Genomic DNA, 15,009 nt, shown 5'->3' on the forward strand with positions numbered 1-15,009 from the left:
CCAGTGAGTCAGCTCTTCACATGAGGTGGCCAAAGTACTGGAGTTGCAGCTTTAGCATCATTCCTTCCAAAGAAATCCCAGAGCTGATCTCCTTCAGAACGGACTGGTTGGATCTCCTTGCAGTCCAAGGGACTCTCAAGAGTCTTCTCCAACACCACAGTTCAAAAGCATCAATTCTTTGGCGCTCAGCCTTCTTCACAGTCCAACTCTCACATCCATACATGACCACTGGAAAAACCATAGCCTTGACTAGAGGAACCTTTGTTGGCAAAGTAATGTCTCTGCTTTTCAATTTGCTATCTAGGTTGGTCATAACTTTCCTGCCAAGGAGCAAGCGTCTTTTAATTTCATGGCTCTACTCACCATCTGCAGTAATTTTGGAGCCCAGAAAAATAAAGTCTGACACCGTTTCCACTGTTTCCCCATCTATTTCCCATGAAGTGATAAGACCGGATGCCATGATCTTCGTTTTCTGAATGTTGAGCTTTAAGCCAACTTTTTCACTCTCCTCTTTCACTTTCATCAAGAGGCTTTTTAATTCCTCTTCACTTTCTGCCATAAGGGTGGTGTCATCTGCATATCTGAGGTGATTGATATTTCTCCCGGCAATCTTGATGCCAGCTTGTGCTTCTTCCAGTCCAGCGTTTCTCATGATGTACTCTGCATATAAGTTAAATAAGCAGGGTGACAATATACAGCCTTGACGTATTCCTTTTCCTATTTGGAACCAGTCTGTTGTTCCATGTTCCACAGTTCTAACTGTTGCTTCCTGACCTGCATACAAACTTCTCAAGAGGCAGATCAGGTGGTCTGGTATTCCCATCTTTTCAGAATTTTGCAGAGTTTATTGTGATCCACACAGTCAAAGGCTTTGCCATAGTCAATAAAGCAGAAATAGATGTTTTTCTGGAACTCTCTTGCTTTTTCCATGATCCAGCGGATGTTGGCAATTTCATCTCTGGTTCCTCTGCCCTTTCTAAAACCAGCTTGCACATCAGGAAGTTCATGGTTCACATATTGCTGAAGCCTGGCTTGGAGAATTTTGAGCATTACTTTATTAGCGTGTGAGATGAGTGCAATTGTGTGGTAGTTTGAGCATTCTTTGGCATTGCCTTTCTTTGGGATTGGAATGAAAACTGACCTTTTCCAGTCCTGTGGCCACTGCTGAGTTTTCCAAATGTGCTGGCATATTGAGTGCAGCACTTTCACAGCATCATCTTTCAGGATTTAGAATAGCTCAACTGGAATCCTATCACCTCCACTAGCATTGTTCGTAGTGATGCTTTCTAAGGCCCACTTGACTTCACATTCCAGGATGTCTGGCTCTAGGTGAGTGATCACACCATCGTGATTATCTGGGTCATGAAGATCTTTTTTGTACAGTTTTTCTGTGTATTCATGCCATCTCTTCTTAATATCTTCTGCTTCTGTTAGGTCCATACCATTTCTGTCCTTTATCGAGCCCATCTTTGCATGAAATGTTCCCTTGGTATCTCTGATTTTCTTGAAGAGATCTCTAGTCTTTCCCATTCTGATGTTTTCCTCTATTTCTTTGCATTGATCGCTGAAGAAGGCTTTCTTATCTTTTCTTGCTATTCTTTGGAACTCTGCATTCAGATGCTTGTATCTTTCCTTTGCTCCTTTGCTTTTCGCTTCTCTTCTTTTCACAGCTATTTGTAAGGCCTCCCCAGACAGCCATTTTTCTTTTTTGCATTTCTTTTCCATGGGGATGGTCTTGATCCCTGTCTCCTGTACAATGTCACGAACCTCAGTCCATAGTTCATCAGGCACTCTATCTATCAGATCTAGGCCCTTAAATCTATTTCTCACTTCCACTGTATAATCATAAGGGATTTGATTTAGGTCATACCTGAATGGTCTAGTGGTTTTCCCTACTTTCTTTAATTTAAGTCTGAATTTGGCAATATGGAGTTCATGATCTGAGCCACAGTCAGCTCCTGGTCTTGTTTTTGCTGACTGTATAGAGCTTCTCCATCTTTGATTGCAAAGAATATAATCAATCTGATTTCGGTGTTGACCATCTGGTGATGTCCATGTATAGAGTCTTCTCTTGTGTTGTTGGAAGAGGGTGTTTGTTATGACCAGTGCATTTTCTTGGCAAAACTCTATTAGTGTTTGCCCTGCTTCATTCCGTATTCCAAGGCCAAATTTGCCTGTTACTCCAGGTGTTTCTTGACATCCTACTTTTGCATTCCAGTCCCCTATAATGAAAAGGACATGTTTTTTGGGTGTTAGTTCTAAAAGGTCTTGTAGGTCTTCATAGAACCGTTCAACTTCAGCTTCTTCAGCATTACTGGTTGGGGCATAGACTTGGATTACTGTGATATTGAATGGTTTGCCTTGGAAATGAACAGAGATCATTCTGTCATTTTTGAGATTGCATCCGAGTACTGCATTACGGACTCTTTTGTTGACCATGATGGCTACTGCATTTCTTCAGAGGGATTCCTGCCCACAGTAGTAGATATAATGGTCATCTGAGTTAAATTCACCCATTCCAGTCCATTTCAGTTTGCTGATTCCTAGAATGTCAACATTCACTCTTGCCATCTCTTGTTTGACCACTTCCAATTTGCCTTGATTCATGGACCTGACATTCCAGGTTCCTATGCAATATTGCTCTTTACAGCATTGGACCTTGCTTCTATTACCAGTCACATCCACAGCTGGGTATTCTTTTTGCTTTGGCTCCATCCCTTCATTCTTTCTGGAATTATTTCTCCACTGATCTCCAGTAGCATATTGGGCACCTACTGACCTGGGGAGTTCCTCTTTCAGTATTTTATCATTTTTGCCTTTTCACACTGTTCATGGGGTTCTCAAGGCAAGAATACTGAAGTGGCTTGCCATTCCCTTCTCCAGTGGACCACATTCTGTCAGACCTCTCCACCATGACCCGCCCATCTTGGGTGGCCCCACGGGCATGGCTTAGTTTCATTGAGTTAGGCAAGGCTGTGGTCCTAGTGTGATTAGATTGACTAGTTTTCTGTGAGTATGGTTTCAGTGTGTCTGCCCTCTGATGCCCTCTTGCAACACCTACCATCTTACTTGGGTTTCTGTTACCTTGGGCATGGGGTATGTCTTCACGGCTGCTCCAGTATTAACTATTACTAGCAGTATTAACTACTGCTAGTAATAGTTATTTGTCATGAATAACTAATGATTTTAACATACATTACAATTGATTGCAGCAAAATGGCATCTCAATGCATTACAGTTGAAAAATGTATGTTTTTTAGATCCTTTCAAATCTGATATTCTAGGATTTCAGGAGATAATCATTCAATCTTGCATTTTCAATGTAATCATAACATAAGCAGAAACTGTAATACATGATATTGCACTGTAACTGAAAAGTATTAGGTAGCTTCCATTTTCTGTGTTGAGAGGCCCTGCAGCTTGCTACTCTTAAAATGATTTTAAGAATAGTATTTTAGAAGTAAGCCAGAAAGAAAAACACCAATACAGTATACTAATGCATATATATGGAATTTAGAAAGATGGTAACAATAACCCTGTATACGAGACAGTAAAAGAGACACTGATGTATAGAACAGTATTTTGGACTCTGTGGGAGAGGGAGACGGTGAGACGATTTGGGAGAATGGCATTGAAATATGTAAAATATCATATATGAAACGAGTTGCCAGTCCAGGTTCAATGCACGATACTGGATGCTTGGGGCTGGTGCACTGGGATGACCCAGAGGGATGGTATGGGGAGGGAGGAGGGAGGAGGGTTCAGGATGGGGAACACGTGTATGCCTGTGGCGGATTCATTTCGATATATGGCAGAACCAATACAATGTTGTAAAGTTTAAAAATAAAATTAAAAAAAAAAAGAAAATACTTTAAACTAAAACTTTTTATTATAACTCTGCTATTTAAACTCCAATGAGAATCCACGTCTTTTGCCTAATGTTTAATTAATTATACATTTCTAAGAATGAAAAGTTTTATTTTTTTTCAAATCAGTTTAAGCCCTAATAAGCATGATAATCTTTCCCATAGAAAACTCTGACCTAGAATGTGAGAAATTTGGTTTGAGGGGTGTTGCTTTTTTTTTTTTTGGTTTTGGTTTTTCCTTTGAAAGAAAATGTTAGCCAATCAATACCGTCCAACTCTTTGTGATCCCATGGACTGTAGCCCACCAGGCTCCTCTGTCCGTGGCATTTCCCAGGCAAGAATGCTGGAATGTGTAGGCATTCCCTTCTCCAAGGGATCTTCCTGACCAAGGGATTGAGTGCAGGTCTCCTGCATTGCAGCAGATTCTTCACTGTCTGAGATTTTTTCTATTAGCCTTCCATTTAGACACTTATATTACCAAAGACTGCTGATGAGGCTTTTAGGTTAAAATCGTAATTTTTCAAAGAAGATTGAGAGCAATTTCAGACATAAATAAAGTTTCTGACATTATCTTGAAGTCTGTGAAGTGGATTGTACTATTACTCTTGGTCATGTGACTTGCTCTAGCCAGTTGTTTGTGAGTAGATGTGACACATGCTAACTTTTAAAATTTTTCTTTAATATCTTCTTTCATTAGTCTTGAACTGCCTGCCATGAGCAAAGCATGTTCCAAGTAGTGTCTCAGAATGAGAAAAAATGTAGAGCAGACCTGAAATTGACCTTTACCCTGGAGCAATACTGCAGCTAACTTGCAGCTATAAATGTGAAAGAAGAGTAAAACGTAAATATTTCTTGTTCTAAATTACAGAGATTTTTGAAATTGTTATATAACATAACCTCACAGAGCACCTAAAGTGAATTTTAACCAACAGGTTAGTGGTTCAAAGACTAAATGCACTCTGGAACAATATGTAAACTTCTGTTTAATAAAATGAAATGATAGAGATCTACAAAACAGCCAGATATCTGATAGACATTCAAATAAAATTTATATTAAAAAGAAAGTCTACTTATAAAATCTACAGATTTCCTTGCAAAATATTTGCATATTGATTTTAAGCATTTCTGCTTACTCTTATTTATCTTAAGAAACTATCCCTCCAAAAAAGTTTGGATAATAAACTTTAAGATAAAGCATAGGCTTTGTTTTTGGCAATATTATGGACTAGGTATCTCATTGATTAACTGGCAATAAAGAAATTAGTAGGTCAAAGAAATTAAGTGAAGGCAGAAACTTAGAGAGGTGAGCAGATCCTAAAGCATGCTTTTACCATTTGGACATTGCCAAGCCCAGTTTACATGAGATTTTCTTTATCTAATAAGAGACAAAAGCCATGACCTGTCCTATGGGCACACACATACAGAGAGAGAGAGAAGTGTTCCAAGAATTATTTATTCAGTTTAAAGATGTACTAGAAATAAACTTCCCCCATAATAGCATATACACCCATCCCCAAGTCTACACAGAAAATTTACTGTCTTAAACAGAAACAGATTTAAAACAACTTCAACTACTGAAATTACCAAACACAGACTATAAAATATATAAAGTATATTGTTGCTGTTGTCCAGTAGCTCAGTCGTGTCCGACTCTGCAACCCCATGGACTGCAGCACGCCATGCTTTCCTGTCCTTCACTATCTCCCGCAGCTTGCCCAAGTTCATGTCCATTGAATTGGTGATGCCATCCAGTCATCTCATTCTCTGTCATCCCCTTCTCCTCCTGCTTTCAGTCTTTCCCAGAATTGGGGTCTTTTCCAGTGAGTCAGCTATTTGCATCAGGTGACCAAAGTATTGGAGTTTCAGCCTCAGCGTCAGTCTTTCCAGTGAATATTCAGGACCGATTTCCTTTAGGATTGATTGGTTGGATCTCCTTGCAATCCAAGGGACTCTCAAGAGTCTTCTCCCAACACCACAGTTCAAAAGCATCAATTCTTTGCACTCAGCTTTCTTTATGGTCCAACTCTCAGATCCATATATGACCACTGGGAAAAACCATAGCTTTGACTAGATGGACCTTTGTTGGAAAAGTAATGTCTCTGCTTTTCAATACACTGTCTAGGTTAGTCATAGCTTTTGTTCCAAGGAGCAAGCATCTTTTAATTTCATGGCTGCAGTCACCATCTTCAGTGATTTTGGAGCCCAGAAAAATAGTCTCTCCCTATTTCCATTGTTTTCCCATCTGTTTGCCATGAAGTGATGGGACTGGATGCCATGATTTGTTTTTTGAATATTGAGTTTTAAGCCAGTTTTTTCATTCTCTTCTTTCACCTTCATCAAGAGGCTCTTTAGTTCCTCTTTGCTTTCTGCCTTAAGGGCAGTATCAGCTACATATCTGAGGTTACTGATATTTCTTCTGACAGTCTTGATTCCAGCTTGTCCTTCATCCAGCCCAGCATTTCTCATGATGTACTCTACATATAAAACATGAATAAAAAATAAAAACAAGCTTGAAAATATGTACAGAGAATAAGAAACTATAAAAAAAGACTGCAGATATTTGAAAAAAATTGACAAGTTTAATTGTCAGTGGGCAAGTTTACTAGTCTATTTGACAGAGCAGAAGTATGATCAGGGAACTAGGAGACAGAGATGATGAAGTTATCCCAAATGCAACAGAAAAATATAAAAGAGATGTTAATTGATATGGAAGACATTATGAGAAAATCTAAACTAATTTGAATTATAGCTCCAGAAGAATAGGAAAGAGAAAATTGTGCAGAGGCAATATTTGGCAAGATAATGGATGAGAATTTCCAGAACTGATGAAAGACTCCAACCCACATCCTAAAAAAGTCTCTCAAATCCCAAGTGATTTAAAGAATAATAAATCCATGTTTAGATACATTATAGTGACACTGTAGAACACCAAAAACAGAAAAGAAAGCCATAAAAGTAGCAGAGGAAAAAAAATACAGATTATCCTCAAAAGTGTCTGATAACTGACTTTTCATCAGTAACAATAGAGACCAAAAGGCAGTGGAATAATATCCTCCATGGGCTAAAAGAACATGACTGTCAGTCTACAATTCAATAACCAGTGGAAAGATCTTTCAAGAATGCCACAAGAATAAAGGCATTTTCAGGCAAGCAAGAGCAGAGTTTGCTGATAATAGATTCCCACCAACAGAAAGTCTAAAGAAGAAATATCTTTCTTCAGACAAAAATGAAATGATCCCAAATGGGAGGTCTGAGAGTTGAGACTGAAAGACATTTGAAAGTGGCACATATTTGCATAAATATAAAAACTATTGATTATGCAAAACAGTAAGAACTGTTAAAATTATTTTAATATTTTAAATGAAAAATAATCATCCATATGCCTAACAGCAGGATAAGTCCAATCAAATTCTCACTTTACAGTTACTATTCAATAGACCTCATTGGACCAAGTATGTCACCCATTTGTATTATTATTTCCACCTAGAATATGCCTTAAAAAGCAAAATCACTAAACATTTCCATTTTTTGCTCTTTTCTCACCCATATAGGCAAAATTATATTAATATTTTATTGGCATTCTCATTTTAAATAACTGTACTGGTGCTGCATTTTAAGTGTTTTTCTTCATAATGACATTCTTAGTTCAAATTTGCATAATGTACCAATGAAGATGATTCACTAATAATCAGGCTAAGAAATTAGCATATATTTAGGAGATCATGATTTGGAATAATAAAAAACAGAATTATTACTGTTTTTCACATAACTGAAGCATTAGTGATTCCCACCACAGAAGTCTAAAAATGAAAGTTCATCATAATGAATTATGTAATTACATATTCACAGGTTAATGACAATTAAATCTTGTTGAAAAGCTCTGCCTACTCTTTCCACCCACATTGCCTATTCAAAGTTAGGTGCATGATGTGACTTTTAATACATCTCTGGAAATAGTTAAAAATTTATGCTCAGGTGTTAGGGTTGACTCCTGAGTTTTAATTCAGCTCAGAGGGCACTCTAAGCGCCAAATAAATTTTTAAAAAACGAACCCATCTCTTTCTGATGACTACCCGACTACATATTACAAGTTTTAAATATATTTTTTATTCCAATTTTAGGAGAGTGTATAATAATGTAAAGATGGGAAACATAGGCCACACAATCCGTTAAGGTCCTAAAATTGTGGCAGCTATAATGCAAAGATGGTACAGGAATTATACTTCATTTTTTTCACCAAAACTTTACTCTCTTTCCCTCAGCCCCCATGATATTATTCAAAATATACTTTCTTCTATAATACTTTCTTAATAAAAGTGTAATTTCACTGCAGAATGCTGAAATGACTTTTATTTCTTTGTATCTTTTAACATATAAAAGATTACATATTACTACTATAGATTATTCCAGTTAACTTTGTTCAGCTTGTATGTACATATCTACAAACTTTCTGAGAGGTTACAAGTAATTCAGTTTGTTTAAACCAGAGTACTTTAATTCTTCGATTCAATAAGTTATCAGTTTTACCAGAACTGAGGCCCATTCTCTTTCAAAAAAATATCTATCAAGAATCTATATTACTCCACCTCTTTCCTGAAATGAATGAGAAGAGAGCAAGACGCCTCACCCTATAAACTAACAGTGTTTCAAAACTGTCCTTTCTGCTGTCCGCTGGAATGAAGGTGCCATATTCCAGCATTATCAGGTAGCAGCCATCTACCCACCCTCCCAACAAGGACAGATCCTACTGACCTAGATGACTTCCACCAGATTCTCTAGGTAGGTAGTGTCTCTCCTACCCATCTAGAACACTGGAACCCAGAGGTGACAAAATGGAGAAAAAAAGCACCTACCCTATATTCCAGTAACATCTGTCCGGTGCATTCCTGTCAGGATCATCCCTTTGTTCTAGGTCTTGTTGATACTCCTCTCTACTTGTTTTCAGTCAGCTCCTTTGGGAACTTTACTTTTGTCTAGTGTTCTTACATGCACAGCTAAATGAGGCTCCCAGTCCCATTCCCGCAGTCATTTCCTTTAACCACAAGCCTCGGTAACCCCCGCTTAGAAATGAGCTGGAGTTGACACAGCCCCATTTAAGACTTTGTCTTTGAATGTCAGCTCCTTTCCAGAGATGGCTGAAGACTGCACCCCTAGCGGGCCTTCATTGTTGATTACTTCCCACTGTTTTTTGCTATCAGCCAATAGTCTTGGACCTGACATCATTTGCATTCTAACTCTGCCCTCCTTTCTTATATTGTTACAAAAATAGTACCCTATATAAACACAAGGATCTAATCTAAGAACAGGGAAAATTCTGGGAGATAATGACTTTTATTCACAAATGAAGGCAAGGAAAAGAAAGGCACTGTCACGGGTTAAAAGAGATGCATCAGACACACCAACCAAATGCAACGTATGGACCTCTGAGTCAAACAAATCACTTCCATAAGAAGACATTAATGGGATATTCCCGGGTGGCTCAGTGGTAAAGAATCTGCCTGCCAAGCAGGAGACCAGGGAAGATTCCCCTGGAGGAGGAGATGGCAACCCACTCCAGTATTCTTGCCTGGGAAGTTCCACGGACAGAGGAGCCTGGCGGGCTACAGTCCATGGGGTCACAAAGAGTTGGACATGACTTAGCGACTAAACAAAAACAACAGGGAAATTTTAATACTGACTTCATGTTCACTTCAGTTCAGTTCAGTCACTCAGTCGTATCTGACTCTTTGTGACCCCATGGACTGCCACACACCAGGCTTCCCTGTCCATCAGCAACTCCTGGAGCTTGCTCAAACTCATGTCTATCGAGTTGGTGATGCCATCCAACCATCTCATCCTCTGTCATGACTTGATGATACATGATATTAAAGAATTATGGTTTTAAGTGTGATAATCTATTTTTAAAATATCTCATTTCTTTTTTGTTTATTTATTTGGCTGTACTTGGTCTTAGCTGGAGCACATGAGGTCTTTGTTGCAGCATGTAAAATCTTTAGTGTGGGATCTACTCTTAGCATGTGGGATCTAATTAGCATGTGGGATCTACTTACCCAGCCAGGGATCAAACCTGGTCCCCTACATTGGGAGTATGGAGTTTTAGACACTGGACCACCAGGGAAGTCCCAAAATGTCTCATTTATTAAACATACTCTCAACTATAACTGTGCCCCCTGCTTTAAAAAAAAAAAAAAAAAAACCTTTAAAACATGTAAGCTTCTTTTATCTACCTATAGGTGAGGCTAATGGGAATGTACTCTACAACTATTACTTATTTTCTACCCTTAACAAAATATAATAATTGTTTCCTCTTTATCATGTCTATAATTTTTCTGAGTAAAAGTATTCAAATCAAAAGCAACTCACACTACCTATTATTTGCTCCAAACCTCTGTTAAACTACTGTGAAAAGCCTAACATTATATAACCTGTGGCAAATAGATCTGATTGAGCATGTTAACATCTTTAAATTTATATAAGACAGTCTACAAATAAAGATTACTCTAGAGATGCTAACAAGCAGTTGTACTGATCTCCTTGGCACTCACATGATTTAGCCACAAATAGAATTTGAACAGATTCCAAATGCACAACTGTCAAATTCATAAAAAGTAGCCCAAAATGTCAAGTAAGAGCTTAGGCTTTGCTTTGAATAGCACTGACATCTGAAAAGAAAATCAGAAGTATTCTGTTAATGTTTTATTTCTTTAATGCTAATATTTGACAAGAACTAAGTACTTTTATTTCATGCATAGAAATCCCATTAGGTTACTAGTGATAATTTAGAAACTGTTTTAAGTTAGTATGACTATTAGGTCCCAAAAAATCCCAAAAATCACTTCAATCAATGTTACAAAGTTTATTAATATAAATTTGACTCACCAAAGTAGTGTAGTGTAAAGGAGTTGAGCTCCAACTCTAAAATCAGACAGATCTCTATTCTAATCCTAACCATGTCATTTATAAGCTATGTGACCTCACCAGAGCTCTTTTCCTCATCTGTAAAGTGGATATTTTAAAAGCCTATTTTACAGTGTTGTTATAGGAGTCATAGAACTCAAGAAAAAGAAACTCTTACCATTACAATCTTTTGGAAATACCACAATCTATACAATGTTACTAGCTGTATTTTCACTCAACTCAATTGATGGAAAATAATACAGAGACTAAATACTCCACCAACTTTCCTTTGATACCAAACTTTTGCATCAACTGGCCTAATTCTAAGAATTACAAATGATACATAGATAAGCATAACTTCAGGCCATGGCAGCAGGTTTATTTCAGAATCTGGACAATCCTCATTTCAAATATAAGGATCTCACATGTAACGTAATAATGAAAGACATCTCTTCAGCAACCAGGTGATTGACTCAATTTCAGAGTTGTGTTCTCCGTTCAAGTAAGATTTCCCACCAGCTCTCTTACCATACATGGAGTCAACACTCTAAACCAGTCACCTCTTGCCAAACTCATTTCTTAAGTACAGTGAGTCATAGTAAAACAAAATGTATCCCTAAGCACAATGCATACATCTCTTTATTTTTTTTAATTTTGCCTTCCCATTTGCTTAGCAACCCAGAATATGATTTTTCATAGTTGTAAAACTGACTTTTTGACCTCCTTCTCTAAAAGATATTAAATGTAAAGACTTGATGGGTTCAAGGTTTACATTTTGGAATACTTGTAGATGATGTAGTATATTTTTATATAGTATCTTTCATGATATTTGATGACAATTATTGACACTTAAACTGATAACTGAATTAACGATATGGCAGGCTTATCCTTACTTTATGAACTTGTGACTAAGAAGCAATTTGTATGACATTACTTTGATACTACAGAGATGTCTATTTCCTCTTCAAACATGAAGCTTATCCTTTAACACTCATTTAAAACCCTCATGTGAGCCAATAATTTCAATAACTGTAAAATAATTCTAATTTAATTATTTCTGCCTTATTCTGACATTCCTCAGTAAACTTCATTACTTGGAACACTTTGGTTATCCTGAAATATGGTTCCTATAGGAAAGGAAAAATAATAATTCTTTGCTTTCAGTTACTATTTTCAAAGTAAGGATATTTTGGGGACTAATGAGCAAAACTGAATTGGGGTTTTAGATAAGATGAAAATGTATTGATCTGGAAAGGTGGAGATTTTTAATTTTAAAAAAGTGGCTAAGTTACAAAACTGTACATTAAGTATGATAAAACCACTTCAATTAAAAATACATATTTATATAATATGTCTATGCATGTATAGGGATAAATAAAGATATACAATAAACTGTTAACAGTGGTAAACATCTGGGTAGGGAATATGGTTGTTTTCATTTTCTTGGGTTGGCCAGAAGTTTTGTTAGTTTTTATCCATAAGATGGCTCTAGTAGCACTCAGTCGTTTTTAACTTCATTCAAAACAATTTTGTTAGCTTGTATTGTGACAGCTGTCATATCAGCAGGCATTTTTTAAAAAACATCAAAATTGGTGGCTAAAAAGCACAAAACTACACAAAAGTGTTGTCATTGTTCTTCACTCAGTTGTGTCCAACTCTTTGTGACCCCATGGACTGCAGCATGCCAGGCTTCCCTGTCCTTCACTATCTCCCAGAGCTTGCTCAAACTCATGTCCATTGAATTGGTGATGCCGTCCAACTCAATGACTTTTTGTGTAGCCGTTTTAATATGAAAGATGAAAGAAAAAAAGCAACATTTTCAGCATGGGGAAACAGTGGAAACAGTATCAGACTTTATTTTTGGGGGCTCCAAAATCGCTGTAGATGGTGATTGCAGCCATGAAATTAAAAGATGCTTACTCCTTGGAAGGAAAGTTATGACCAGCCTAGATAGCATATTGAAAAACAGAGGCATTACTTTGCCAACAAAGGTCCGTCTAGTCAAGGCTATGGTTTTTCCTGTGGGCGTGTATGGATGTGAGAGTTGGACTATAAAGAAAGCTGAGTGCCAAAGAATTGATGCTTTTGAACTGTGGTGTTGGAGAAGACTCTTGGGAGTCCCTTGGACTGCAAGGAGATCCAACCAGTCCATCCTAAAGGAGATCAGTCCTGGGTGTTCATTGGAAGAACTGATGCTAAAGCTGAAACTCCAATACTTCGGCCAACTCATGTGACGAATTGACTCATTGGAAAAGACCCTGATGCTGGGAGAGATTGGGGGCAGGAGAACAAGGGGACGGCAGAAGATGGCTGGATGGCATCACCGACTCGATGGACATGAGTTTGAGTGAACTCCGGGAGTTGGTGATGGACAGGGAGGCCTGGCGTGCTGTGATTCATGGGGTCGTAAAGAGTCAGACACGACTGAGTGACTGAACTGAACTGATGCTTTATTATTTCAAGAAAGGTAAAACACAAAAAAAGATTTGTGTGAGGTATGCAGATGGTACTATGACTGATTGAATGTCTCACAAGTGATTTGCAGGGCTTCTGTGATGGCTTGGTGGTAAAGAGTCTGCCTACTAATGCAGGAGACGCGGGTTCGATCCCTGATCTGGGAGGATCCCACATGCTGTACAACAATTGAGCCTGTGTGCCACTGTTACTGAGGCTGTGTCCTGCAGCTCGGGAGCCACAACTACTGAAGACTGCGCGCCCTGGAGCCTGTGTTCCACAAGAGAGAAGCCTGCACACCACAACTAGAGAGTGGCCCCTACTTGGTGCACCTAGAGAAAGGACCCAGCAGAGCCATAAATAAGCAAACAAAATATTTTTTAAAAGTGGTTAGTAAAGTTTCATGCTGGAGTCTTCTCACTGGATGATGCTCCATAGTCAGGTAGACCAGTTGAAGTTAATAGTTGTCAAATCAAGACATTAATTGAGAACAATCAGCATTACACCACATGAGAGAGAGCTGACATGCTCAAAATATCCAAATCAAGTGCTGAAAATCATTTGCACTAGTTTGATTGTGTTCATCACTTTGATGTTTGGGTTCCACATAGGTCAAGTGAAAAAAACTTTCTTGACTATTTCTGCGTGCTATTCTCTACTTAAATGTAACAAAAATGTTCTGTTTTCAAAACAAATTGTGATGAGCAATGAAAGTGAGTAAATACTGTACAGTAATGTGGAATGGAAGCAATCCTGGGGCAAGCAAAATGAACCACCACCAAGCACACTGAAGTCCAGTCTTCATCTGGAAAAGGGGATGTTGTATATATGGTGGGACTGGAGCTCTGTTATAAGCTCCTTCTGGAAAATCAAATGATTACTTCCAACAAGTACTGCTCCCAATTAGAACCACAGAAAGCAGCACTTAGCAGGAAGCATCTGGAATTAGTCAAAAGGGAATGCATGATTTTCCTTCAGGATAGCTCAAGATGACATGTTTCTTTGATGACCAGGCAAAAACCGTTATAGCTTGACTGGGAAGTTCTGATTCATTGGCTGTGTGCACCAGACATTGCACCTTCAGATGTCCATTTATTTCTTTATAAAATTCTCTTAATGGAAAAAATTTCAATTCCCTGGAAGATTGTCAAAGGCACCTGGAACAGTTCTTTGCTTGAAAAGATAAACAGTTTTGGGAAGATGAAAGTTGAAGTTGCCTGAAAAATGGCAGAAGGCAGTGGGACAAAGGGCTTCCCTGTTAGCTCAACTGGTAAAGAATCCACCTGCAACGCAGAAGACCCCAGCTCAATCCCTGGGTTAGGAGGATCTCCTGGAGAAGGGATAGGCTACCCACTGCAGTATTCTTGGGCTTCCCTGGTGGCTCAGATGGTAAAGAATCTGTCTGCAATGCAGGAGACCTGGGTTTGATCCCTGGGTTGGGAAGATCCCCTGGAGGAGGGGATGGCAACCCACTCCAGTATTCATGCCTGGAGAGTGCCCATGGACAGAGGAGCCTGGTGGGCTACAATCCATGGGGTCTCAAAGAGTCAGACATGACTGAGCAACTAGGCACAGCACAGCACAGTGAAACAAAACCGTGAATATGCTGTTCAATAAAGTTCCTGGTAAAAGTGACAAATGTGTCTTTTATTTTTAAATAAAAATTTAAATTTACATTATTTTTAATTAAAAAAAATGAAGGAACTTTTTAGACAGCCCAATAGATCCAACATTCTACTTTGCAGGTACTACCTTTATAATGACAAAAGCTTATTTAAAAAAAAAAATCACT

General features: G+C 38.2%; 1 protein-coding gene across 1 annotated transcript in view; it reads right to left on the reverse strand.

Moving 5' to 3' along the window:
• Positions 1-5,303: 5,303 nt before the first annotated feature.
• LOC132345377 (uncharacterized) overlaps positions 5,304-15,009 on the reverse strand; it is a 164,751-nt gene continuing 155,045 nt past the window's right edge. Inside the window, exon 4 of the mRNA XM_059887244.1 lies at positions 5,304-6,340. Coding sequence (XP_059743227.1) covers positions 5,994-6,340 — 347 coding nt within the window. The 3' untranslated portion in view covers positions 5,304-5,993. The remainder of the gene's footprint in view (positions 6,341-15,009) is intronic.

Source organism: Bos taurus, chromosome 5, assembly GCF_002263795.3.
Source record: "Bos taurus isolate L1 Dominette 01449 registration number 42190680 breed Hereford chromosome 5, ARS-UCD2.0, whole genome shotgun sequence".
NCBI classification, from domain to species: Eukaryota; Metazoa; Chordata; class Mammalia; order Artiodactyla; family Bovidae; genus Bos; species Bos taurus.